Below are 23,159 nucleotides of genomic sequence, written 5' to 3'. Positions count from 1 at the left end.
TAATAATAATAATAATAATAATAATAACAATAAGTATGTCGCTTGTTGCTTAAGCAAGCCCACCTAATAATAATAATAATAATAATAATAATAATAATAATAAGTCGAAGAATAATAGTTGGACTTGCTTAAGCCAGCCCACCTAATAATAATAACTATGTCGAAGAACAATAGTTGGACTTGCTTAAGCATGCCAACCTAATTAACTCTAATCACATAAGCACTACAACTCCTTTCCCGTACAGTGTGTGCCCATGACCCGCTCCGATACTCCGCTGTCATAGACTCTCCTGTAGAAAAAAAAGAAAAGGTGTAGATCGTTCTCCATCCTCCCATGACTCTAAATATTTCATATACATTTTCATAGACAGGTCACGCTAGGTTTAAGAGCTATTGAAGAGAGAAAACCGAATTTCCAATATAAAACGAACCTAGGTTCTTCTGTTTACCTCAAGTCCCTAAACGACCCTTACAGCAAGGTTGAATTAAACAGGCTATAAGTACTAGTCATACCACTTGGGGAACAGTAAGGCTATCTCGCACACACTATAAACATGTCCCTATACTGTATACAGTAGGCTAACTAGAGGAAGCCTGACAACATTAAAGCAATCAATCCAATGATTGTTGGCCTTTAGGCCGGTCGTTAAGTGTGGAAAATAGTCTGTTTTTGTCATTTTCACTATGATTGCCTTGTCTCATGATTTCTCAAAGAAAGCTTTGAATCAGCTGTTATTGTGGCATTTGTTTTCAATCATTCTATCCTTGGCAATTTGAAGTGGCGACAAATGTTGGTAGCTTGAGGGTTAAAACTAAAAAAACAGAAAAAACTCAAATCAGTGCAGCCAATCATGTTATTTTGACGACACCAGAGGGAGAGGGGAGATGAGATATAAAACAAAAAAACAATGAGAGTCTGTATTCACTGTGGCACAGTGTATGGCCTGTCATATTTCTCCTACACCCTCAGACAGAATGCATTTTGTACTTTACCTGATAATGTCAGGTGCGTTTGGCTGCACCATGGGGATGTATGAGACTACGACGCGCCAGGTCAAGATCACAGTGGAGGGACCTGATCAATGCTCAACCTGCGAGTTCAGAGAACAGAGCAAGCTGATGAGACTCCATAGGATCAAATCCCAAATCCTCAGCATACTCCGCCTCGAACAAGCTCCTAACATCAGCCGAGAGATGATCAGGCAGCTCCTGCCCAAAGCGCCCCCGTTGACACGACTCCTAGACCAGTATGACCAACGCGTGGAGAATGAGGATCACGCCACCACTGAAACCATCATAACCATGGCCACGAAGTGTAAGTATTATTCAAAGTTTATATTTAAGGGCACTTTGAAAGTCACGCTAGTTGTTCAGTCGTTTGTGCGCGCATTGTGTTCAGGAGCCAGAACATGTTTGCGCGCAAATGGCGATGCAGAGGTGACCGTGCGTAAATGACCTATGAATTGGATGGGCAATGCAAAAATGCCGTTCGAGTAGTGTCACCTCTTTACCTTTTCAATCATCCATTGTCAATGTATTGCATGGAATACACAATTACGCATGACCATCTCAGATAGTGTGATCCATGTTTATTGCGTATCCTATAGCCTCATGTTAATGTTGACATAATGATTCTCGCTCTTCTTCCCTTACTGTTTAGCTGAACACATGTCTCAGACAGACGGAGTGCCTTGTTGTTTATTCAGCCTCAGTCCGAAGATCCGACCTACTAACATTTTGAGCGCTCAGCTTTGGGTCCACTTGCGGCCAGCCGACATGGTCACCACTGTGTTCTTGCAAATCTCTCGTATAAAACCAACCACACAAGGAAACACGCGCATACGAATCCGCTCCTTGAGGGTCGACGTCGATGCTGGTTCAAGTTCTTGGCAAAGTGTAGATATCAGTCAGTTACTTCAAACCTGGCTCCGTCAGCCAGAGACCAATTATGGCATCGAGATCAAAGCTTATGATTCCAAAGGAGAGGACCTGGCTGTGACGTCGGCGGAGCTGGGAGAAGAGGGACTGGTGAGTAGGCGACAATAACTAGCTCTCAGTTTTTGATGTGATAGTGTAAACTTATGTACAGTTATGACTTGAAATGTGCTACAACATGCCTTTTTTAATGACACTAGGAGACAAAGCTTATGAACCCGTTGTAAATCCTGAATAAGCTTATAAATTCACAGTGTTCATGAACATGCATATTTAGAACCATAGCAAAAAGTATCCATCCTATAGCTGATTTTGTTTTCTATATCAGAGCTCTAGTCCACAAACACACACAAATACTTCATATTCCAGTGCTATTATGGTGTGATTTTCATTCATGTTGCCATCACTACCAGCGACCGTTCATGGAGGTGAAGATTTTAGAGAGCCCAAAGCGCTCACGCAGGGACTCTGGCCTTCACTGTGACGAGGAGTCTCCAGAGACACGATGCTGCCACTACCCCCTCACGGTCGACTTTGAGGACTTCGGTTGGGACTGGATCATTGCACCAAAACGCTACAAGGCCAACTACTGTTCTGGAGAGTGTGAGTACATGCACCTTCAGAAATATCCCCACACTCACCTGGTGAACAAAGCTAACCCCAGGGGTACTGCCGGCCCCTGCTGCACACCCACCAAGATGTCCTCCATCAACATGCTCTACTTCAACCGCAAAGAGCAGATCATCTACGGCAAAATCCCCTCTATGGTGGTTGATCACTGTGGTTGCTCCTGAGCCTGGGGGGGAGAACCTGATTATTGTATCAAGTCATTTTTATTAACCTCCAAATCCCATTCAATGACCCCTCCTACCTCCCTCTTCCCATCAAAGAACTCCATAAACCATCAAATAAGATTCACTTGAGTTGAGTTGAATCATCTATGGGATCAGCATCTGTCTAGGCATCTAAATAGGCCATCTAAATAGACCACTCTGACTTTTGTGTTTCAGCACTAGCAGAGCAGAGAACAAGAAATTACACATGTGCAGTTTGTTATTATCCGACCTCAAATGTACCAAACAACCTTGTTTACACATTTTCAGTATTATGATGAAATTGTTTGCGTTGTGTCTCATGTATGTTGTGCTGAGGAATGCATTTTTCTGTGACACCATTAAATCGACTGTGAAAAATGTTCTGTCACAAAGTAGTGATTAAAACAACCTCTCTCTCTCTCTCTCTCTCTCTCTCTCACACACACACACACACACACACACACACACACACACACACACACTCTCACTCTCGTCTCTTTCTTTCTGAAATGGAACACACACACACACACTCTCTCTCTCTCTCACACACACACACACACACACACACACACACACACACACACACACACACACTCACGGTGTGAGAAATATTTTGAAAAATGTGATGAACTTTGACTTTTCTTGAGGACATGAACTGCCATAGCCTTTCCCCTGAGGTTCCACACTGTGACGGGTTTCCATGCAAACTGTAGATCGTCCGAAAACTGCCCTCACTTTGAGGACACATGGCTATGAAAAGGTCATGGGTGCTCAACTAGAGTACAGATGTCCCCAAATATTATGGTTCACAGGGTTTCCTGAGACGACATGAACTGAAAGGCCTTTCTTACACAACTCTAGTTATAGGCCTACTGCAGTTGGTTACACAATGACATGTTAATAGATGAGAATGATTATAGATGAGAATTATAGGCACGTTAACCTTTCTGCATTAGTAAACAAACGATTCATAAGATGTGTGAGTTAGACGAGTTAACTAATAGTATTTTAGCATCTGTATGAATTATAAATCCGAAATCATTTGTAGAATACATTATGTTGCTCTGTTGACCAGGTATCCTAACTGTATTCAAGAATAGACCCAGAGTAGCTGTGGGCCAACTGTGACATAGTCAAGGAGAGCAATGCTTTCATTTTCTCTGAAAACATGTGGTCAACTATTAAGAAGTAGTGCAGCAGAGAGAAATTAGTCGGATGAATTTTGGGCCAACTCTGACGTAGTCAAGGAGAGCACTGCTTTCATTTTCTCTGAAAACACGTGGTCAACATTTGGCTCTTCCGCTAATCCATGCCCCCCCTGTGCTTTTTAAAACGGCTGTTGAGAATATGTAATTTGGTTTTAGATAGTCTTTTGGTAATAGTTTGTGATCGACCAAACTCCTAAAAAAACGTAGACTAGGATTAATTTCAGTTGTTGAGTTCCATAGTATTCCTATGTAATGATCTTTACTGGAAGAGAAGGTTGGGGAGGGCGTTTCACTGTTAGAACAGCCTGATCTTCTTCATCCTGATTGGCCATCACAAAAAGAGGCGGGTATTCCTGGTGAATACTAAGCTCTGGTTGGATAAGATCGATATCCGTATTATTGCTGATTATTATGCAGTTTATAGGAGTGTATTTCTATGTGTGTACAACTGTACAGCTAGAGAAACTCAAGGAGCTGCATCAAGGACGTCATTTTAGAGTTATAACCTACCTGTCCTAACGGATTTGTAATCCTTTCGTCAAAATAAAAGGTAAGATTATCTGGTGGTGACAGCCTCTGTTTATATCTGTTTATATTATGTTCAATTCGCATGTGCATGTTCAGTTCAACTATTACAGATGCTATCAGGGACGGGAAAGTTGGGCTATATAGCCAACTAAAAATGGTAGTTAAAAACACAGCCCTACTGAGAGTTAACCATGATATGCTCTGGGTCCCTTTCTAATCTCAGTTGATTGACTCCTTGTTCTCCAGATGGCCCAGTGGTGCCAGCTACAAGTACTGGACTCTAAGTACCTGGAACAGGTGGACCAGCTGTATGATGACTCCTTCCCCATGGACATCCGTCAGTACCTCAGCAAGTGGATCGAGAGCATCGACTGGTAAGCTTGGTTTATCATGTCATGACATGCAGAAAAGACAAACCAAGTCATCCCTGGCAGAAGGGCTACTGCCACTGGACTGCAGCAAAGCCTGGATATTAAACTGAAATATGTCCTTCTGAGTTATGATCTCACAAATGCTTGTTGTTTCTGGAATTACTGCTTATGAAAAGTAGATTTGTTGTAATACTAATTCGTAATCAATGTGTTGGTATTATATTTTTAAATATGTTTTTAGGGCATTTCAGCTTTATTGGGATAGAGATAGTAGAGATTGACAGGAAGGATGGGTGAGAGAGAGAGGAGGGATGACATGCAGGATATGTCGATAGCCGGAATCGAACCAGGGACCTTGCGATGATATGGTATGCGCCTTAGTGTGCTACGCCACTTGAGCGCCTGTTGGTGTTATATTTATACATTTTGTATACCAGAGATGTGATCAGGCGTTCAATGTGTGCGGAGGAGCTGCATTTGAGAAGCTTATCTCAGAAATGCACTTTAGTTGAGTTGACCATTTTAAAAGCAAGCACATTACAAAGACCTACATGTACATGCCATTGCAGATATTACACAATAAAGTCCAAGACCATTGTGCAATAATCAGACTGTTGATGATCTGATTTCCATTGTGGTCCTCTTAAGGCAATTGACTTGGCAAGTTTGGAAATTCAGTTCATCACAGTATGGCAAGTGAATAATTTAAAAACACAAGCTAAATTTTTTTTTAAGCTTATTTTTGAGTGGAGAAGTCCCACTCATATTTTTTTCAGTTTTTATTGGACAGGGACAGTAGAGAACCTTTGTTTTGAAGTTGAACAGCGAAGAAGTTGTAGCATACAGGATTGTGCAATGCATAATATCCACTCAACCCCTTCATCTCATTTTGACACACGTCATTCAAACACATTTATAGGGATAATGTGGCTGTTCAGGACTCCCTGGCAACCATACGTTTCTATGACCTCCTGGCCCAGCTTGATGATCAACACAGCCGCTTCGCCCTTGAAAACAACTTCCTGCTCCAGCACAACATCCGCAAGATCAAGCGAAACCTCCAGGTACAGACACTGCTGCCAAGAACATAAATTACCTAACCCGTTATGAGAGTTGGTTAACTCTTGAGGTTCCCCGGGTCTCCACTGAATTGGGTAAATCCGCTTTTAGTTGTGGTGCACCTAACTGCTGGAACAATCTGGTCCTCTCTAATTGAGGACCTCCTTGGTGAAGCATGTGATTGTTTCTCCTAATATGTTGTGTTTTTTATATGATGTTTTGAACTGTGTTGTATTTTTTATGTGTTGTTTTGTGATTGTGTAAATATTGTGGACAGGGTGGACCTGCAAAAGAGGCCTTGGTCTTAGTGTGTTTTCCTTGTATAAATAATATTTAAATACTTTATTCATATTACATCTCTGGTATGTAATATTGATACAGTATTACATGCGCATCCCGTAGTTGATGTTGAGTATTTGACCACACCCCTTTACAGGACCGGTTCCAGGAGGATCCTGTTCACATGGCGATGATCATATCTAGAAACCTGAAGGAGGAGCTGAAAATCCTGACCAATGCCAAAAGTATCGAGGTGCAGCTCCTCAAATCTCTTTTTCAACTAGGCTAATTCATTGATCACCACATGTTTGCGTTTATGTCAGCCATTACTCACAATTTCTCTAGACTTGACCTAACTGTGGAGGGTTCTAAATGCCATACGTCTTTTCAGACTGATAGAGAAAGCGCACAGACTAACATGGTTGTGGAGAAACAAAAGCTTGACAACAAAGTCAAAGAGATGAGGAACAAGGTTCAGGTGAGTTATCTTTTCCATAAATGTCCTGTTTATGAGTGTGGCCAGCCTGGCCCAGCCATCAGCTAATGTTGACCATCATGGATTGGTGTATGCAAACCCATAACTTTTACCTCCCTTCTTCACTAGGAGACAGATCATTACATCAAATCTGTAGAGGACCTTCAGGATGAGCATGACTTTAAGCTTAATACCCTAAAGAACAGAGGTGAAGTATTTTTATTCATTTTATTTTTAAGATTTGTGTTTAAGCTTAAGTCATTGCCCAGTCAGCACAGCAATGACGGTCTGTTTTCTACCGGCATCCGAATGAGGCCCAGGTACAACTTTCTTCCCCGGGCCAGAAGTGGGCCGCCTCTGGCTGCCATTCCAGAGTCTTATCTTTTCCATGGAAAGGCCTGACCTTGGCCGGTATGTGGATGTGGTCCAGTTATCACTTGATAACGATCCAGATATGGGCCAAGTCTGGTTGTTTAAGGCTTAGATGTGGTAACCATATCTGGCCCATTTCTGGACCGTTCAATTCCATCATTCCAAGTGGTAACTGGGCCATATCCACATGTTGGCTAAGATTTGGTATTTTGCAGGATTGGGCATAGGTATGGCGACCAGAGCCGGTCCACTTCTGGCCCAGGAAACAAAGTTGTACCTGGGCCACATCAACATCATGGCCCAGGCTTGGCCTATTTGTGGCAAAGGCCTGGCTTAGTAATGGAAACGAGACCTGGCCTACTTCTGGACCATTATTCCAAGTGGTTACTGGGCCACATCCACATCCAAAATCTGTTATGGCCCTGTTCTACTCAAATTGTGGTCAAGATCTGGCAACTACAGTAGGTCAGTGTTAAATAGATGATGACGACAACATGCATATTTTAAACAGTGACCTACTGTCCTCGAGCAGACACAATGTTTCTGTACACTTTTTCCAGACCTCTGCAGGCTTTTTAGGTATTTTTTAGTAAACTAAGCTGACCTTCCTTTTTGGAGGAGATATCACATTTGTATGGCAACTATAGTTCTGTTATTCCAAGTGGGATGCATCAACATTTCTGTTGGGTTCAACATGTGCTCCCTTTTGACAAGCTACCCAATTAAACAGAAATTTTTCATGATAGTCAGATCATTCCTTACCCTGAAAGTAGTTTATGGGCCAGAAACATTACCATTCAGATTTGTTGAAATAGCCAATGCTTACATCAGCTAATTGTAGCCACTGCTAACAAAAAAGGTGCTATGGAAATGCTGTCTAATTTTGAACGTGACCAAATCACTTGAGTAGATTTGGTTGTGCAATTTAAAACTTGGTTGAATGCGCCTAGGACATTTCTTTGTTAGAGGGACTAAAATTAGCTAATGTTAGCAGTAGTTTGTTTAAAAAAATCCAAACCATGGATAATGCTGCATTCATGACAAGTTGGAAACTCAATTCATAGAGTTTCCTGTTGGTTGGTTCAGATACTTTCCAAGTGGGAATAATAAACCTTGGGATAATCTTTCTACAACGAGATTCCAAGTTATATTTTGAGTTTCCTAGTTCCGACATGTCATGAATTTAGCCCAAGTTTTCCCTGGCCCAAAGACTACATTCCAAATAAGGATCCATCTGATTATAACATTAAATATCACAAACATAATTTAAGGGAAGAGTAACAACCAACTAGCCAGCCTACAGGTGTCTCTATTTATCTACAGTAGTCTACGGGTACTAGGCTGTTTAAAAGGGTCTGTTACTGTTCTGGATGTGTATATTGACGTGAGAAGTCAGCATATGTGGGCTGTGTTGAGTGTACAGTTTGCTTTAGAACGACGGTGGCCGTTTATTGAAATCCACTCCTCTCATCTTGACTAGTTTGACTGTGGCAAGTTGTAAAACTGCTAAAATCTGCATAAAACGTACAAACTGCAGCTTTGAGTTATGATTATCAGATTCCATCACTTCTGTGTGTCTACACCAAATTCTTAGCCCAACTGACAAGATCTGAACGGTGTATGGCCCAGGCTTTAATGTGCAATATATGGCGAGCTTCATTTTTCTGTATTTCTTAGCAAATCCCAAAAGTGGCCAGGCAACGACAGTAACATATTTGGGCTACATACAGTCATGAGAAAAAGTTAGGACACCCCCCAAAATATTAAGTTATTCTCTTAAAAATATGGACATATCAATATGTTATCTTCTTTCTAACAATGTCTATAGATAAAGGGGATGTAATTGAACAAAAAACTATGAAAATGTAACTTTGTAATCATTTATTTGAATTATTTATAAAATTAACAATAATGCCAATTCCTACTGAGGAAAAAGTTAGGACACCCTATGCCCTAATAGCTAGTATTGCCCCCCTTGGCTGAAATAACCTCAATTAGACGTTTCTTATAACTGTCTACAGGTCTCTGACATCAATTGGGAGAAAGTTTTTCCCACTCCTCCTTGCAGAATTCTTTCAGCTGTGTGATGTTCGAGGGGTGTCTTGCATGCACAGCCAGTTTCAAATCAATCCACAGCATCTCAATAAGATTAAGATCCGGGCTTTGACTTGACCATTCCAGAACTCTCAATTTATTTTTCTTGAGTCATTCCTTGGTAGATTTACTGGAATGTTTTGGGTCATTGTCATGTTGCATGGTCCACATCTGCTTCAGCTTCAACTTTCGAACAGATGGTCTCACATTTTCCTCAAGCACCCTCTGATACAATACAAAATTCATAGTGGATTCTATGATGGTGAGCTGACCAGGCCCTGCTGCAGAAAAGCAGCCCCAAACCATGACATTTCCACCCCCATGCTTCACAGTTGGTATGAGGTTCTTGTTCTCAAATGCTGTCTTGGTTTTGCGCCAAACATGTCTACTCTTACTGTGCCCAAATAGTTCAACTTTGGATTCATCTGTCCAAAGCACATTGTTCCAGAAGTTCTGGTCTTTCTCTAGGTGTTCTCTGGCAAACTTTAGTCTTGCCCTGATGTTTTTTTTTGACAGCAGGGGTTTCCTCCTTGCACACCTCCCATGTAATGCAAACTTGTTCAGTCTCTTTCTTATGGTGGATGCATGTACTTTGACATCAATTGTGGCAAGAGATACCTGTAGGTCTCGTGATGACATTCTGGGATTGTTGGAGACTTCTTTAAGCATCTTTCGGTCAGCTCTTAGGCTGAACTTGCTTGGGCGGCCTGACCTGGCCATGTTGGTGGTGGTTTTAAATGTTCTCCACTTGTAAATTATTTTCCGGACAGTGGAATGGCCAATTTCGAATAGTTTGGAGATCTTTTTATATCCCTTCCCAGACTCATATGCATCTACAATTTTTCTTCTGAAGGCCTCAGAGAGCTCTTTTGATCTCGCCATGGTGATGCAACTCACTTCAACAATCAAGAGCAAACTAAACTAAATATCTGAGGTTTAAATAGGACAGGCTCCTCCAAAATCCTCTGTAACGATGTTCTAATCATTTGCACCTGATGTGGTGCTCTTTATTATAATTTTAGGCATTTTAAGTGGAACTAAATGTAGGGGTGTCCTAACTTTTTCCTCACAAGAAGATTGCATTTCTATTAATTACATTTTACCAATAATTTTTTAAATAATTTGTTTCAGTTGTATTTGTTTAGTTATATTACCTCAATTTTTCAATATTGTTCAAATGAATATCAAATGTCCATATGTTTGAATATGTTGAAGAAGACAAAGGTTTTCATAGGGTGTCCTAATTTTTTCTCATGACTGTACCTCTAGCCAGTTGGCCAACAAGCAAACTGCAAATTCTCACCCAGTACTGGTCCCCCACATTCAGACCAAAGATGGCCCAGTAACTACAGAAATGTATCAGGGCCACATTCCTCCTACAAGAGCTAGCCCATGAACAAAATGCCAACTCTCACCCAGAACTGGTCAACCACATTCAGACCAAAGATGGCCCAGTAATGACAGGAACGTATCAGGGCCAGATATCACATCCCAGGCCATAGCAAATTGGACTGGCCCCCAACATTTGGACCAGGTCTGGCCCATATACTACTTGCCGTTTCCGACACTGAGTGCCACCTCAAGACCAGATCTGGCCCACAATTGTCTGCTGACAGGGTCATGATGCTATCCTCTTCACATGTAATGATTTTCAAGAAATACAAACAGTGTAAAACCTCTTTTCCTTTTAATGTGTTTTAGAACACGAAATTAATGGGATTAACCAGAAAGAGCTAGAGCATGAGAAGATGCTAATATCAAAGATGTGTTTCGAGCTGAAATACAAACGAGGGGTAAGAACGCTCAATACTCTACTCTAATCTACTCTACTTTACAATGATGAATGGGTCCAGATATGAGTATGATGAAGATGATAAAACAAGTGCAGATGACATAGACATAGATACATATATATTAGTTATATTATGCTGTGTTAAAACTTGATGTGTACATAGTGAAATTTGACTCTGATTGTGACTGAATAACAATAATGTGATAAGAAAAAACGTAAATAACCATGCATCAAGCACCACTAGACTATCCAGTTAGCTGATAGTGAGAGACAGTGATAAAGAGACTGCTCATATTGAAGAGTAGGTCATTTAGAAGTGCTTTATTAAGTGGTTGGTCTCTTGCGTAGGAAGTGGTGACCCAGTTGGCTGAGGTTCTCAACCTGGCAGACGCGGTCCTGTCAGACCTGATCTCAGAGGAGATGCCAGAGTGGAAGCGTCGGCAGCAGATAGCTTGCATCGGAGGCCCACCCAACGCCTGTCTGGATCAACTGCAGAACTGGTGAGGTCCTACAGCGAAGCAAACACTGTCTCGCTGTCACATTATCTGGTCAAACATCCACCTCCAGTTCATCTTGTGTCCCATAAAACATCTCATTGCTAGATTAGAATCCAGTGTACTGTGTTATGTGTTAATCAATCAAAATAAAATAAAATTGTAATGGTCATTTACACAATATACAGGATACCATGTAATGAAATGCTCTAGTGTAAGCAACTCCTCAACAACGCAACAATCAGACAATATAGATATCAATTTGCAGTGCAATGTCATAATAATAACAAAATGAGGGAACAATAATAATAATAGTAAAACAATGACAATAGCATAAAGTGTTATGTGGCCAAGTGGGTCGAGCCCTCCAACTCTCCTCCCCTGTCCTGTAGGTTCACGGCGGTGGCTGAGAGCCTGCAGCAGGTGAGGCAGCAGCTGAAGAAGCTGCAGGAGCTGGAGCAGAAGTATACCTACGACAACGACCCTATCCCCCAACAGAAGAGCTTCCTGGAGGGGCGGGCCCTCTCGCTCTTCAGAAACCTCATAGAACAGTGAGAAACACGCTTTCACATGTAGACAGAGATAGTGGTCGTCACGAATTGGGGTTGGGAGTCACTGAAGGGTTAAAGTGGCAATATGGATCCTGAACTCTGTTTGTGTTTGGGCCTACTCCCAGTTACTCAACTGAAGTTGATGTTTGTCATATAGAAATGTTTGCATATTTGTCATAGAAAACAATACCTCTCATAACTCAATGATGTGTTATATAGTTGTGATGTGTTGCAACTGCTCACTGCTGTCAGTCAGGTGGAAGCAAGTGGAAATGTAGAGTAAAAGGTTCCGTTGTGTCGTACTCGTCTGTGGTTGATAACTGCTGGTCATAACTAACTGTGTGTGTGTGTGTGTGTGTGTGTGTGTGTGTGTGTGTGTGTGTGTGTGTGTGTGTGTGTGTGTGTGTGTGTGTGTGTGTGTCAGCTCCATGGTGGTAGAAAGGCAGCCCTGTATGCCCACACATCCACAGAGGCCCCTGGTGCTGAAAACACAGGTGCAATTCACAGTGAAGCTCAGGTGAGAGTCAAGACATCTCTACTCGTTCTTCTGGACCTGGGTACTTCTTCACTTAGACTTATCATTTTAATAGTGTTTGCTTAGTAACCATTCAAGCCTAAACTGGCCGTCATTTCCGTTTCCTCTCCAGATTTCTTGTGAAGCTCCAGGAGTTTAATTATCAACTCAAAGTCAAAGCCTTGTTTGACAAGTAAGTAGATAGACTGTCTTTAATTCAATTAATTAATTGTAATGATCTTAACAGATTTATTCTCTGAACATACAGTACCTCAAATGACTGCATGTTGTCTTTTCCCCCTAGGGATGTCACAGAGAAGAAAGGGTATGTGCCCTGTCATTTAATGATGTTGAATATCTCTAAATATTTGCTCTACATTTGTATTGATCAAAACTGTCTTAAACCCAACAGGTTTCGTAAATTCAACATATTGGGGACCAACAGCAAAGTTATGAATATGGAGGAGTCCAATGGAAGCTTAGCTGCAGAATTCCGCCATTTGGTAAGTAGCAGCACAATCTCAAATTAGATATATGCTGACTTATTATGAATTGTCCATTTGGACCTGCACTGGTATGAGTCCTTACAGTGTACTCTATGATCTCAACACAGCAACTGAAAGAACAGAAAGTAGCCGGCAACAGAACAAATGAGGTAAGAAACTTTTCTGGCATATAGCTGGGTTATTAACATGTTGGTTTAATGTCTCGAATATTGAATTCTGTTCTGCTAGATATGGTAATTACAGTACAGTAATTACATACTAATGTGTCTCTGGCTATGATGTTTCAGGGCCCTCTCATTGTGACAGAGGAGCTGCACTCCATCTGCTTTGAGTCTGAACTGAGTCAGTCAGGCCTGCAGATCAAACTGGAGGTAAGCTGAACTCACATGCCTGGCCAGTCTCCGAGGTCTTCCTACACTCATCTCACTTAAAGTTTTTTTAATTGTTTTTCAACATGGTTATACAGGCAACAAACACACAGTGCACACATGAGGGAAAACATTACATAAAATAAAGCAAACTAAAAAATAAAAGAGAAAGAGGGCAAATGTACAGTTCCCATATTGAAGATGGATGCAATACATTTAAGACCAAATTCAAATTCACGTTCACATTACATCAAAGGGATGGGTGACATATCTCAGAAAAGTTGGAATAGTTTTTCGACACTCGCATTGTCTTGAGGTCCACCAGTATCCTGTCCAGTTTCTGACAGACCTGTCTTCTCTGACCCCGTCCTAGACCATCTCCCTGCCCATCGTGGTCATCTCTAACGTCAGCCAGTTGCCCAGCGGCTGGGCCTCTATCCTGTGGTACAACATGTTGACCAACGAGCCCAAGGTAGGCACAGGAACCAGCCTAGGAACCTGCTCTAAGAACCAGCCAAGGAAACTGCTCCAAGTCAATGACGCTACAAACACTAACCCATGCCACTACAGTTACAGTCATTGTGATGTTTCAGCTACAGCTCACATTGGCAACAAAACATTCAAAGACGGGTTACAAAAGAGGATTGTGATTTAATTGGAAAGGTATTAGGAACTGAGAAGGACCCTTGCAGGGTAGAGGATGCTAAATGAAGGTCTATTAGGGGTTAGGAAGCGGGAACATAATTACCTCTATGCGGTGAGATACAAACACTAGGTGGATCTAAATCTCTCCCCCCTCTCTTCCCCCTGGCTGATCACTGTTAATCTGGGCTTGTTGGGACAGAACCTGAAGTTCTTCCTGAACCCCCTGTCGGCGTCGTGGGGCCAGCTGTCTGAGATCCTGAGTTGGCAGTTTTCCTCCGTCACTAAGCGGGGGCTCAACGAGGAGCAGCTGGGCATGCTTGGAGACAAGCTCCTGGGTGAGTCTGGGTGATCTGCTGTTTGTTGAGAATTCCATCTCCCTCCTCGGTCCCTATCTGCCAGGGTCAACATACAGATTATTGGATTTCTATTATGTCACTGTACATACAGCATTTTGGGTTGATTTACGAGATTCAGATTCACCCTGATGATTCGGTAACCCAGATATATTTCATACAGGCCAGAAGGCAGCAAGGAATCCAGAGGGTCTGGTCCCCTGGACTAAGTTTTGTAAGGTGGGTCATGAGGACAGAATACAGAATACAAAGTAACAATTCACACAGATCATTAAGGACATGGGGTCTGAGTGTTTGAACATCAGGTTCATGTTTCTTTCTGGAACAGAGCATCAGTGAGAAGAGCTTCCCTTTCTGGTTGTGGATCGAAGGGATCCTGGATCTCATCAAGAGACATTTGCTAACCCTGTGGAATGATGGGTAAGTATCCACGTGTTATCTAGAACCAATCATCAGGGACCTGATTATAGCCTCAATTGTTATTATTATTATTATTTGAAATTATTATTAGTTATTTTTATCATGGGTATCTTCCCAAATAGGCATTCCAGACTTACGCACCTACATTATGTCCTATATAAACCTATATTTACAGTCAATTGAGGCGGTCCTTCTGGGGAAATAATTTTTATATGTTACTATCATTAGCTATGAACAACAACTAAACGTTCTTTGCCATACCTCAGCAGTCATACCTGATTTCAAATTGGGTCCCCTGAGAAAATCTGTGATTTGATAAATAAAACACGCACATTTTTATTTCGTATAGAGACAAACATTGTCTGTGTATTGCAGCTGTAGCCTATATTGTAGCATTTTGGGGTTCATATCCAACCAATCAGAGCATCTTTTAGGCAATTAGAATACATTTGGACGTTATTATGAGTTGACATAGCCCGCAATCAATCAAGCCCTCCATATACGAAAGCATCCGTTCGCAAGCATATACATGTTTCCGGTGGTTTTGATAATTTAATTGAAATATATATGATTGTATGGTTTATTGAAATGATAGATTGGACACAAACATTTCAAACTGCTTGTTCGATCCCCGTCATGCATAATTAATCCAGAGCACTCAATTGTTTTCAAAGTTTTTAACATTTGTTCACGAATGACACCTTTGGTAAAACAGTAATCAAACATGTTCAAAACTGACTTCTATGGGCTGCACCTCTAATGGTACTGTCATACACTCTCCTGTATCCAAGCACATAATATGGCAATACAATTGGAACTGTATGTATTCCATTATTCTTGGACCAGATTCCCTCCATGAGTGCGGCCAGTCATTGTAGTAGGTAAGCAATAATGCTAATACATTTGAAATGTTATACATTACATTGAGGCTACTTCAAAGCAACTGACCCTCTCAAGGTAGGCTAGATGACCGAGACCACTAAAAGGTTAAACCTTACCTGCCTTCTGAGTCTGGAGAGGCCTTCTGATGTTGTCCGCACAGTGACTGGATAATGAAGGGGCTGTGTCCTACGCTGGTTGGCGTAGCCCCTGTGTCTCTTATCTTATTTTATAACTCAACGAACCATGAGGTATGTTTGTTTTAAGAACCGCCACCATCACCTTTTGCTCCAACGAAAGGGGGAGTGAGATGCCTCGACAAAGTATGTGAGAACCAATCAATGCGCCCGCTCAAAAGCAAGCTAGAATACAGGCCATTAAAATGGAAGTGAATGACTGTGAGTGAGGAAAGTCGGGCTCCTAGACAAGCGGCTGCAGCGCTCACTGTGTCCCACGTTCACCTAGCTCCAGCTAGGCTAAAGGGTCGCAGTGCTATTTCAGTGCTGCTGTACAGTCAGTAGTTTATCAATTGATTTCAATGTCACTTAAACCAATGACTACGAGCAGTGTTACTGTACATGACCTGATTAGTGTTGAATCAACCGTCATTCATAAAATACAGATTGCAAAAGATGCGATTTCGAACCCTGCCAATAGTGTGTTGCTTTAGTGTTTCCTCTTTTAGCACGCAGGGATTTGTTGCATAACATTATCAGATAAGAATGTGTGCATCTATGATATTCATGAAACACACCCCTCAATTGTGAGTTTCAACCGTGCGTACCGGGCTGACATTAGAATCTGCGCTCGACATCCACACACACATTTGGCTCACAGATCCGTGCGGGTAAGATGGTGCACAAGGACATTAAGAATTGAGTTAATTAAGTTAACGAACTATATTTGCTGAGTGACACATTAGAAAAGCAAACGACTACATTCTTGTCCTAAAATCAAGGTCACTTCTTCTTTGTGTTTCTCTCGGGCTCCAGGTGCATCCTGGGCTTCGTCAGTAAGGAGCGAGAGAAGGCCATGCTGACGGGCAAGTGTCAAGGAACATTCCTGCTGCGCTTCAGTGAGAGTAGCAAAGACGGGGCCATCACCTTCACCTGGGTGGAGTATGATGTGAACGGTGAGAGAGAGAGAGGGAGAGAAGGGGGGAGGGCTCCTCCCTGGGTGAACAGAGAGAGAGGGGGGGGGGGGGGGGGCTCTTCCCTGACATGAATGGAGAGAGAGGGAGGAGTCCTCCCTGGGTGAATGGTGAGAGAGGGAGGGAGGCCTCTTCTCTGGGCAAAGCACACACACACACTTAGCGCTCCCTTCACATGGATTTATCATGGTATTTTAATTCAATCAGGTAGGAACACTTGGTTTAATCTCTCAAGCAAAGTATTTCCTTAGCCAAACATTTACTGAACTGGGAGTAGACTTGTGACTATTGACTATTGTCAGTTGAAATAACTGCATGTGTGTGTGCGTGTGTGCATGTTTCCACAGATAAGCCTGTATTCCATGCAGTGGAGCCCTACACAAAGAAGGAACTTAGTGCCGTCTCTTTGTCTGACATCATCCGCACATACAAGGTCATGGCTGCGGAGAACATCCCAGAGAACCCTCTACGCTTTCTCTACCCAGACATCCCCAAGGACAAGGCCTTCGGGAAGTACTACAACAGGCCCTCAGAAAGTAAGCATCTTAGTAAGCATCTTTCAAATCCACCAAGTCTGGTGGACCTACTGTACTGTAAATGGGTTGTTTAAGCTTTATGCTTATAGATTTCAGGTTTGTTTTACTGCTGCCCCTGTACTGTACATTTAGGGATTGTTCAAATCAAAAAGAAGATGTCCTTATTTGGACTATTTCAGAGATTTATATGCTAAATCAAACATACCGTACGAAGTTGAGATTCAAGAGTGTCACAGGACCACACATGCAAACAGACAGCTATTGACCATTGAAGCTTACTGTACATTTCTGGTCGGCCATTTTGTTTTCCAGCGTCAGAACCCATGGACATGGAGGGTCCCCTGCCCACAGGTTACATGAAAACAGAGCTGATATCAATATCTAATGTGTAAGTGTAGAGTACCCCACATATACAGTGCCCTCCATAAGTATTGAAAAGAGCAAGCATTTTTAGCTCTATACTCTCTATTTGAAATCAAACAATTACTATGAAGTCAAAGTAGAGATTCTTAGCTTGAATTACATTTTTTTCAGATTGGGAAAATGTTTTAAACTTGGAAAAAATAATATGATGTCCAAATAAAGTATTGCATACTTTAATGGCATGCTCTATATGCTATATGCTCTATGCTGTATATACTCCATCTTCAGTTGTTTGTTTTTATGTAGTTTTGCCAAAAGTCTTATCATCAGGAAATTAAATGCATGTTCAATTGGATTTAAATCTGAAGATTGACTTGGCCAGTCAAGAACTTTCTGCTTTTTGGCCCTGAAAAACTCCCTAGTTGCTATCGCAGTATGTTTTGGGTCATTGTCTTACTGTATGATGAGGCGCCATCTATTGAATTTAGAGGCATTTGCTTGTACCCAAAGTTTCTGTACACTTCAGAATACATTCTGCTGCTGCTGTCAGCAATAACATAGTTCTGTCAGAACACTTATGTCGTCTAATAAATGTAATGACAAGGTAATACATTTTGGATTGAGGTTTAATGAAAATGGTAATACGTTAGGTTTGGCGTAAGTGGATGGCTCCGCTCTAATATAGCTCCCCGCCTGAAGTTAAACAAACATCAAATACAATATCATAAGGCGGGGAGTCCATAAACTTTTCAAACCCCCGGTAGGTAGGCAAAACACAGAGCGGGGCGCTTGGTGGGTGGGACGACCAAAAAGTAACTTCCATAGCCAGTGGCAAAGCCACTGTTAACCATAGTAGAGTATAGCACACTTGGCCATGTGACCATGTGATGCGTTGCTTCCTTTCATAGGTGGGTTCAGCTGTCCATCACCTTACCGGCCAGCTGCCGTCTCCTTGACGTGCCCTTCCTGTTAGTTAGCCAGTTGTTGTTGCAGGTATACATGCCCAAACCATAACACTCCCTGCACCATGTTTTACAGATGAGGTGGTGTGCTGTAGAGCCCTGCGCGGGACTGTTTTCTTCATCCCGCTCCCGCCCGCTCTCACTGAATTTCTGACCATTACCGCCCGCGACCGCAGGGTGCGTGTTACACTCCCGCCCGCTCCCGCAGTGTGTATGTCCACTCCCGCCCGTGTCCGCAAAACTCTGAGAATTTCTGCCCGCACAATAATAGAGATGCATTGATTTTGTGTCTTCTCCCGTCCCGCAGGAGAAAACACGTAATTTTATAGGCTATTAATAAAGAGATTCATGGGGTTGTCGCTAGCCTAGACTACATCCCGATCCCGCAGTGTTTTTTTTAGCCGCCCGTTCCCGCCCGCAGCAAAGTTCAAACCGCCCGCTGCCGCGAGATTTGCGTTGGGTCCCGCGGGACCCAATCCCAATGCAGCCCTCTAGTGTGCTGTACATATCAGATGCTTTTTTCTCTGAACTTTCCTCTTGCAATCACTCTGGTACATATATATATAATAATAATATAATTATAATAATAATATTAATCTTATCTGTCCACAAGACTGTTTTCCTGACCATCCTTTTTGAGGATAACTAGTGGTGTAAAATGTATGGGTATACGTACAATAATTTATGAGTCATTAATGTTCAGTAAATCTAAAGGTGGCGTACTACTAAAGATTTGAGTTATCCTTACAATTGCTCATCCAATTATGCCAATATCTAGTCTCAATCCTCCAAAGGAAACAAACTCTTAAGTTTTTGTGTAAGCAATCGTTCAGACACAGGGATCAAAACACAAATAAATCTTTATTTTCTCAATAAACAGTAATATCAAAACAGTACAAAGCAATTTACCAATCTAATGTTACACTAGCACACTGTCTTGTAAAAAATATAAAGTAAAGCCTGTTACTTACTTTGAGGCGTCTTGAGCTTTGATCACTTGAAGAAAACACAGTGTCCTTTCTATCTACACTCTCAAGATGAAAGATGAGTGAGCGAAATCTGGAAAGAGGATTAGGTTTGGGCTGTTGTTGGCTGGTTAGATAGATAGATCGATATTTTATTGATCCCCGAGGGGAAATGAACGCGTTACAGCAGCTCACATCACAAACTACAACAACAAAATAAAGTGACAATAGAAATATATATATTATTTTTTTTAAATATGTTTTTAAGGCATTTCTGCTTTATTGGGATAGAGACAGTAGAGATTGACAGGAAGGATGGGAGAGAGAGAGGAGGGATGACATGCAAGATAGGTCGAGGGTCGGAATCGAACCAGGAACCTTGCGATTACGTGGTAAGCGTATTAGTGTGCTACGCCACTAAGCGCCCCCAGAAATATATTATTAAAATAAAACAGACATCTGAAACATTATATACAGTAAGAACAGTCCGGTATAATTTAACATCCCTCAGCCTGACTCTGATCACCCCGATCGGGCCAGCAGAAGGAGGAGTTGTACAGTGTTATTGCGGCAGGCAGAAAAAATCTCCTATAGCGCTCCTTAGTGCAACGTGGTTGTAATAATTTGTTGCTAAAGGAGCTTCTCTGCTCTGCCACAGTGTCATGTAAGGGATGGGAGGGATTGTCCATGATGGCCAGGAGTTTGGTCCTCATCCTCCTATTGACCACCTCCTCCACAGTGTCCAGGGTGACACCGAGGACAGAACCAGCTTTCCTAATAAGCTTGTTCAGCCTCTTGGTATCGCCTTCCTTGATGCTGCCTCCCAGCATACCACCGTGTACAGCACTGCGCTGGCCACCACTGACTGGTAGAACATGTTCAGCAGAATACTGCATATGCCAAAGGACCTGAGCCTCCCCAGCAAATAAAGCTGGCTCTGGCCGTTCTTGTACAGGACATCTGTGTTACCAGTCCAGTCCAGTTTATTTTCCAGGTGCACCCCCAGGTACTTGTAGCTCTGGACCACCTCCATGTCCTTTCCCTGGATGGAAACAGGAGACAGGGGGACCCTAGTCCTCCTAAAGTCCATCACCATCTCCTTTGTCTTGCTGATGTTGAGTAGCAGGTGGTTCTGCTCACACCACTCGTGTGGACAGAACTGTCCACTAGTCCTCTGTACTCAGTCTCCTGGCCTCCACTGACACATCCCACAATTGCAGAATCGTCTGAGAACTTCTGCAAATGGCAAGCATCTGTGTTGTGCCTGAAGTCCGAGGTATGGAGGATGAAGAGGAAGGGAGCCAGAACTGTCCCCTGGGGGGGCGCCAGTACTGTTCACCACCCAGTCCGACACACATTCCTGCAGCCGTACGAACTGTGGCCTGTTGGTCAGGTAGTTCATAATCCAGGAAACAATGGGTGAGTCCGCCTGCATCTAGCTTATCAACAAGTAGTAAGGGCTGTATGGTGTTAATTGCACTGGAGAAGTCAAAGAACATGACCCTCATGGTGCTGCCAGCCTTATCTAAATGGGAGTGAGCTCTGTGTAGCAGGTAGATGATGGCATCATCCATACCAATGTCTGCCTGGTAGGCAAACTGCAGGGGGTCCAAGAATGTCTTCACCAGGGGCCTCATGTGTGCGAGCACCAGTCTTTCCATGGTCTTCATGATGTGGAATATCAAGGCTACCGGTCTATAGTCATTCAGAACACTGGAGTTCCTTTTCTTTGGGACCAGTACCAGGCAAGATGTTTTGCACATTGATCTCTTCCAGACTGAGGCTCAGGTTAAAGAGGTACATAACTCTCTCTCATATCTCTACTTGAACCTCATCATAAGTGTTTGATTTCAAATCCAAACTGTTGGGGTATAGAGATAAAGCAGACAAAATGCTTCCTCTGTCCAGTACTTATAGAGGGCACTGTATATACAGTACCCAATTTTTATTGATTATCATGATTCATTACAAGACATAGGCCTACACTATATGTAATCTTTGTATCCTGTTAAATGTATGATTGTCAATTATTAACTGTCAACAATCAAATGTGTGTAGTCCCCCATCAAGACTTCAAGACAGCATCATGCCCATGTCACCTGAAGTTTATGGAGTATTGGAGCAGATTGTAAGCCCAAGGGATATCGATGCTGTGGTGAGTACAGTTCAGTCCAATATTCCTCATATCCCTCACTATAACCACACTCAATACATGTAGCCTGTCATGATTGTTGCTGTAGCCTATGAGTCTGCTTTTTCCTCCATATTTATTCTGGATGTATTATACTCTTTGCCTCAGACACGTGGTCTTCCAGACTTACAAGACTTTCAGGTATAGTTTTATGCTGCCCTTTTGCATCCATGATAACATTCTGTGGGTGAAGTTTCAACAGTAATAAAATAAGCTCTGAGTTTTCAAAATCTTAAATCTGCATGCATTTCTAATCCTCATTATGTTGATAAAATAGCTACTGGTATTGTCTCTTTCGACATTATGCTGCTTGTCTGTTTTGTAAACATTGGTATCCTGTAAGCATGACACTGATGTAAATCTGCTACACTTCCTAAAAAACACAACATTCCCTTTGAATGCATTCTGTCATAACACTCACTTTTTGGGCCACGTACTGTATCTGGTTTTGGATTCATGAATATGAAATGTTGCTCATGTCAACTATTTTTTTCCTCTGTAGATGAATGCCGAGTTTGAGGAAGACGCGCATCACAACTAAGAAACTGCACAGGCTGATCTTTTAATCCATCACAAGTCTATTTGACTGTATTCCATCTTATCTTTGTTGTTACGTTTCAAACCACTTCATTATTTTTCTTCAAATTAAGACATTCTCAAATGAAATTCATAAAAACATACTATTAATTGTACTGGATCTGTACTGTTGTGGTTGTGATATTAACATACATCCCTATGTTACCATGTATTTAATACTAACCCACTCATTTCCTGTTTGGTCTTTCCATGCCTTTTGCTTGATACAGTGGGAATAAAAACACAGAATAGGAATAAAATAAAGCTTTACTTTATTTAATGTTTTCTCAGAGAAATAAATATTTAAAATTGCCTGCAACACAGTTACTCGCTGCCATAAGAGCTGAAGCAAATACACTTGGAACAAGAAACAAACTGATGACATCAATATAGTACATTCAAAATAGTTAATTTTGACCAATGGACCATGTAAACACTCACACAACGTTTGCAAAGGGACTGAGAAGTCAAAGTCAATTGAATCCAATGAAGGCAACGCTACAGTTTTCCACTTAAGACTAGTTATTGAATACAATGTCGTATTAATGTATCAATTCACTTTGATCAGTTGCCTGTTCCTTATAGCACAATAGTGTCGAGATTCTGATTACAATGTGATTGGTCATTACCGGATCTGTAGTTGCTCAATAATTAAACACGCATACACACAGACAAAACTAGCACTCAGAAAAAAATAACTGGATTTACTGCTTTAACTTTTCAAGTATATGCAAGGTTATTATTATACTCTTACTCTA

At 41.9% G+C, this 23,159-nt stretch overlaps 2 protein-coding genes across 2 annotated transcripts; both read left to right on the top strand.

Moving 5' to 3' along the window:
• Nucleotides 1-999: 999 nt before the first annotated feature.
• On the top strand, nucleotides 1,000-2,992 carry mstna (myostatin a; the record flags this gene model as incomplete). Its single annotated transcript, XM_083684999.1, has 3 exons — nucleotides 1,000-1,315; nucleotides 1,661-2,028; nucleotides 2,349-2,992. The coding sequence occupies 3 exons, from the start codon at nucleotides 1,000-1,002 to the stop codon at nucleotides 2,727-2,729; spliced, it is 1,065 nt and encodes a 354-aa protein (XP_083541125.1). The 3' UTR covers nucleotides 2,730-2,992.
• Nucleotides 2,993-4,369: 1,377 nt separating this feature from the next.
• On the top strand, nucleotides 4,370-22,661 carry stat1a (signal transducer and activator of transcription 1a). The gene is made up of 25 exons (XM_083684784.1): nucleotides 4,370-4,508; nucleotides 4,733-4,860; nucleotides 5,777-5,921; nucleotides 6,353-6,448; nucleotides 6,587-6,673; nucleotides 6,800-6,878; nucleotides 10,838-10,929; nucleotides 11,277-11,428; nucleotides 11,815-11,973; nucleotides 12,398-12,490; nucleotides 12,621-12,680; nucleotides 12,792-12,812; nucleotides 12,900-12,990; nucleotides 13,101-13,142; nucleotides 13,281-13,364; nucleotides 13,735-13,833; nucleotides 14,206-14,341; nucleotides 14,523-14,578; nucleotides 14,688-14,779; nucleotides 16,651-16,790; nucleotides 17,156-17,344; nucleotides 17,657-17,732; nucleotides 21,693-21,789; nucleotides 21,934-21,966; nucleotides 22,328-22,661. The coding sequence occupies exons 2-25, from the start codon at nucleotides 4,733-4,735 to the stop codon at nucleotides 22,364-22,366; spliced, it is 2,286 nt and encodes a 761-aa protein (XP_083540910.1). The 5' UTR covers nucleotides 4,370-4,508; the 3' UTR covers nucleotides 22,367-22,661.
• Nucleotides 22,662-23,159: the final 498 nt, after the last annotated feature.

Source organism: Argentina silus (genome assembly GCF_951799395.1).
Source record: "Argentina silus genome assembly, chromosome: 14".
Taxonomy (NCBI): domain Eukaryota; kingdom Metazoa; phylum Chordata; class Actinopteri; order Argentiniformes; family Argentinidae; genus Argentina; species Argentina silus.
The sequence above is the reverse complement of the archived record's forward strand: the minus strand, read 5'-3'. Positions and strand labels throughout refer to the sequence as shown.

Coding starts and splice junctions, on each gene's coding strand:
- stat1a (XM_083684784.1), top strand. CDS start 4,733: ATGGCCCAGTGGTGCCAGCTACAAGTACTGGACTCTAAGTACCTGGAA. Junction 11,429..11,814: donor CTGGATCAACTGCAGAACTG/GTGAGGTCCTAC, acceptor CCTGTCCTGTAG/GTTCACGGCGGTGGCTGAGA. Junction 14,780..16,650: donor CTAACCCTGTGGAATGATGG/GTAAGTATCCAC, acceptor CTCGGGCTCCAG/GTGCATCCTGGGCTTCGTCA.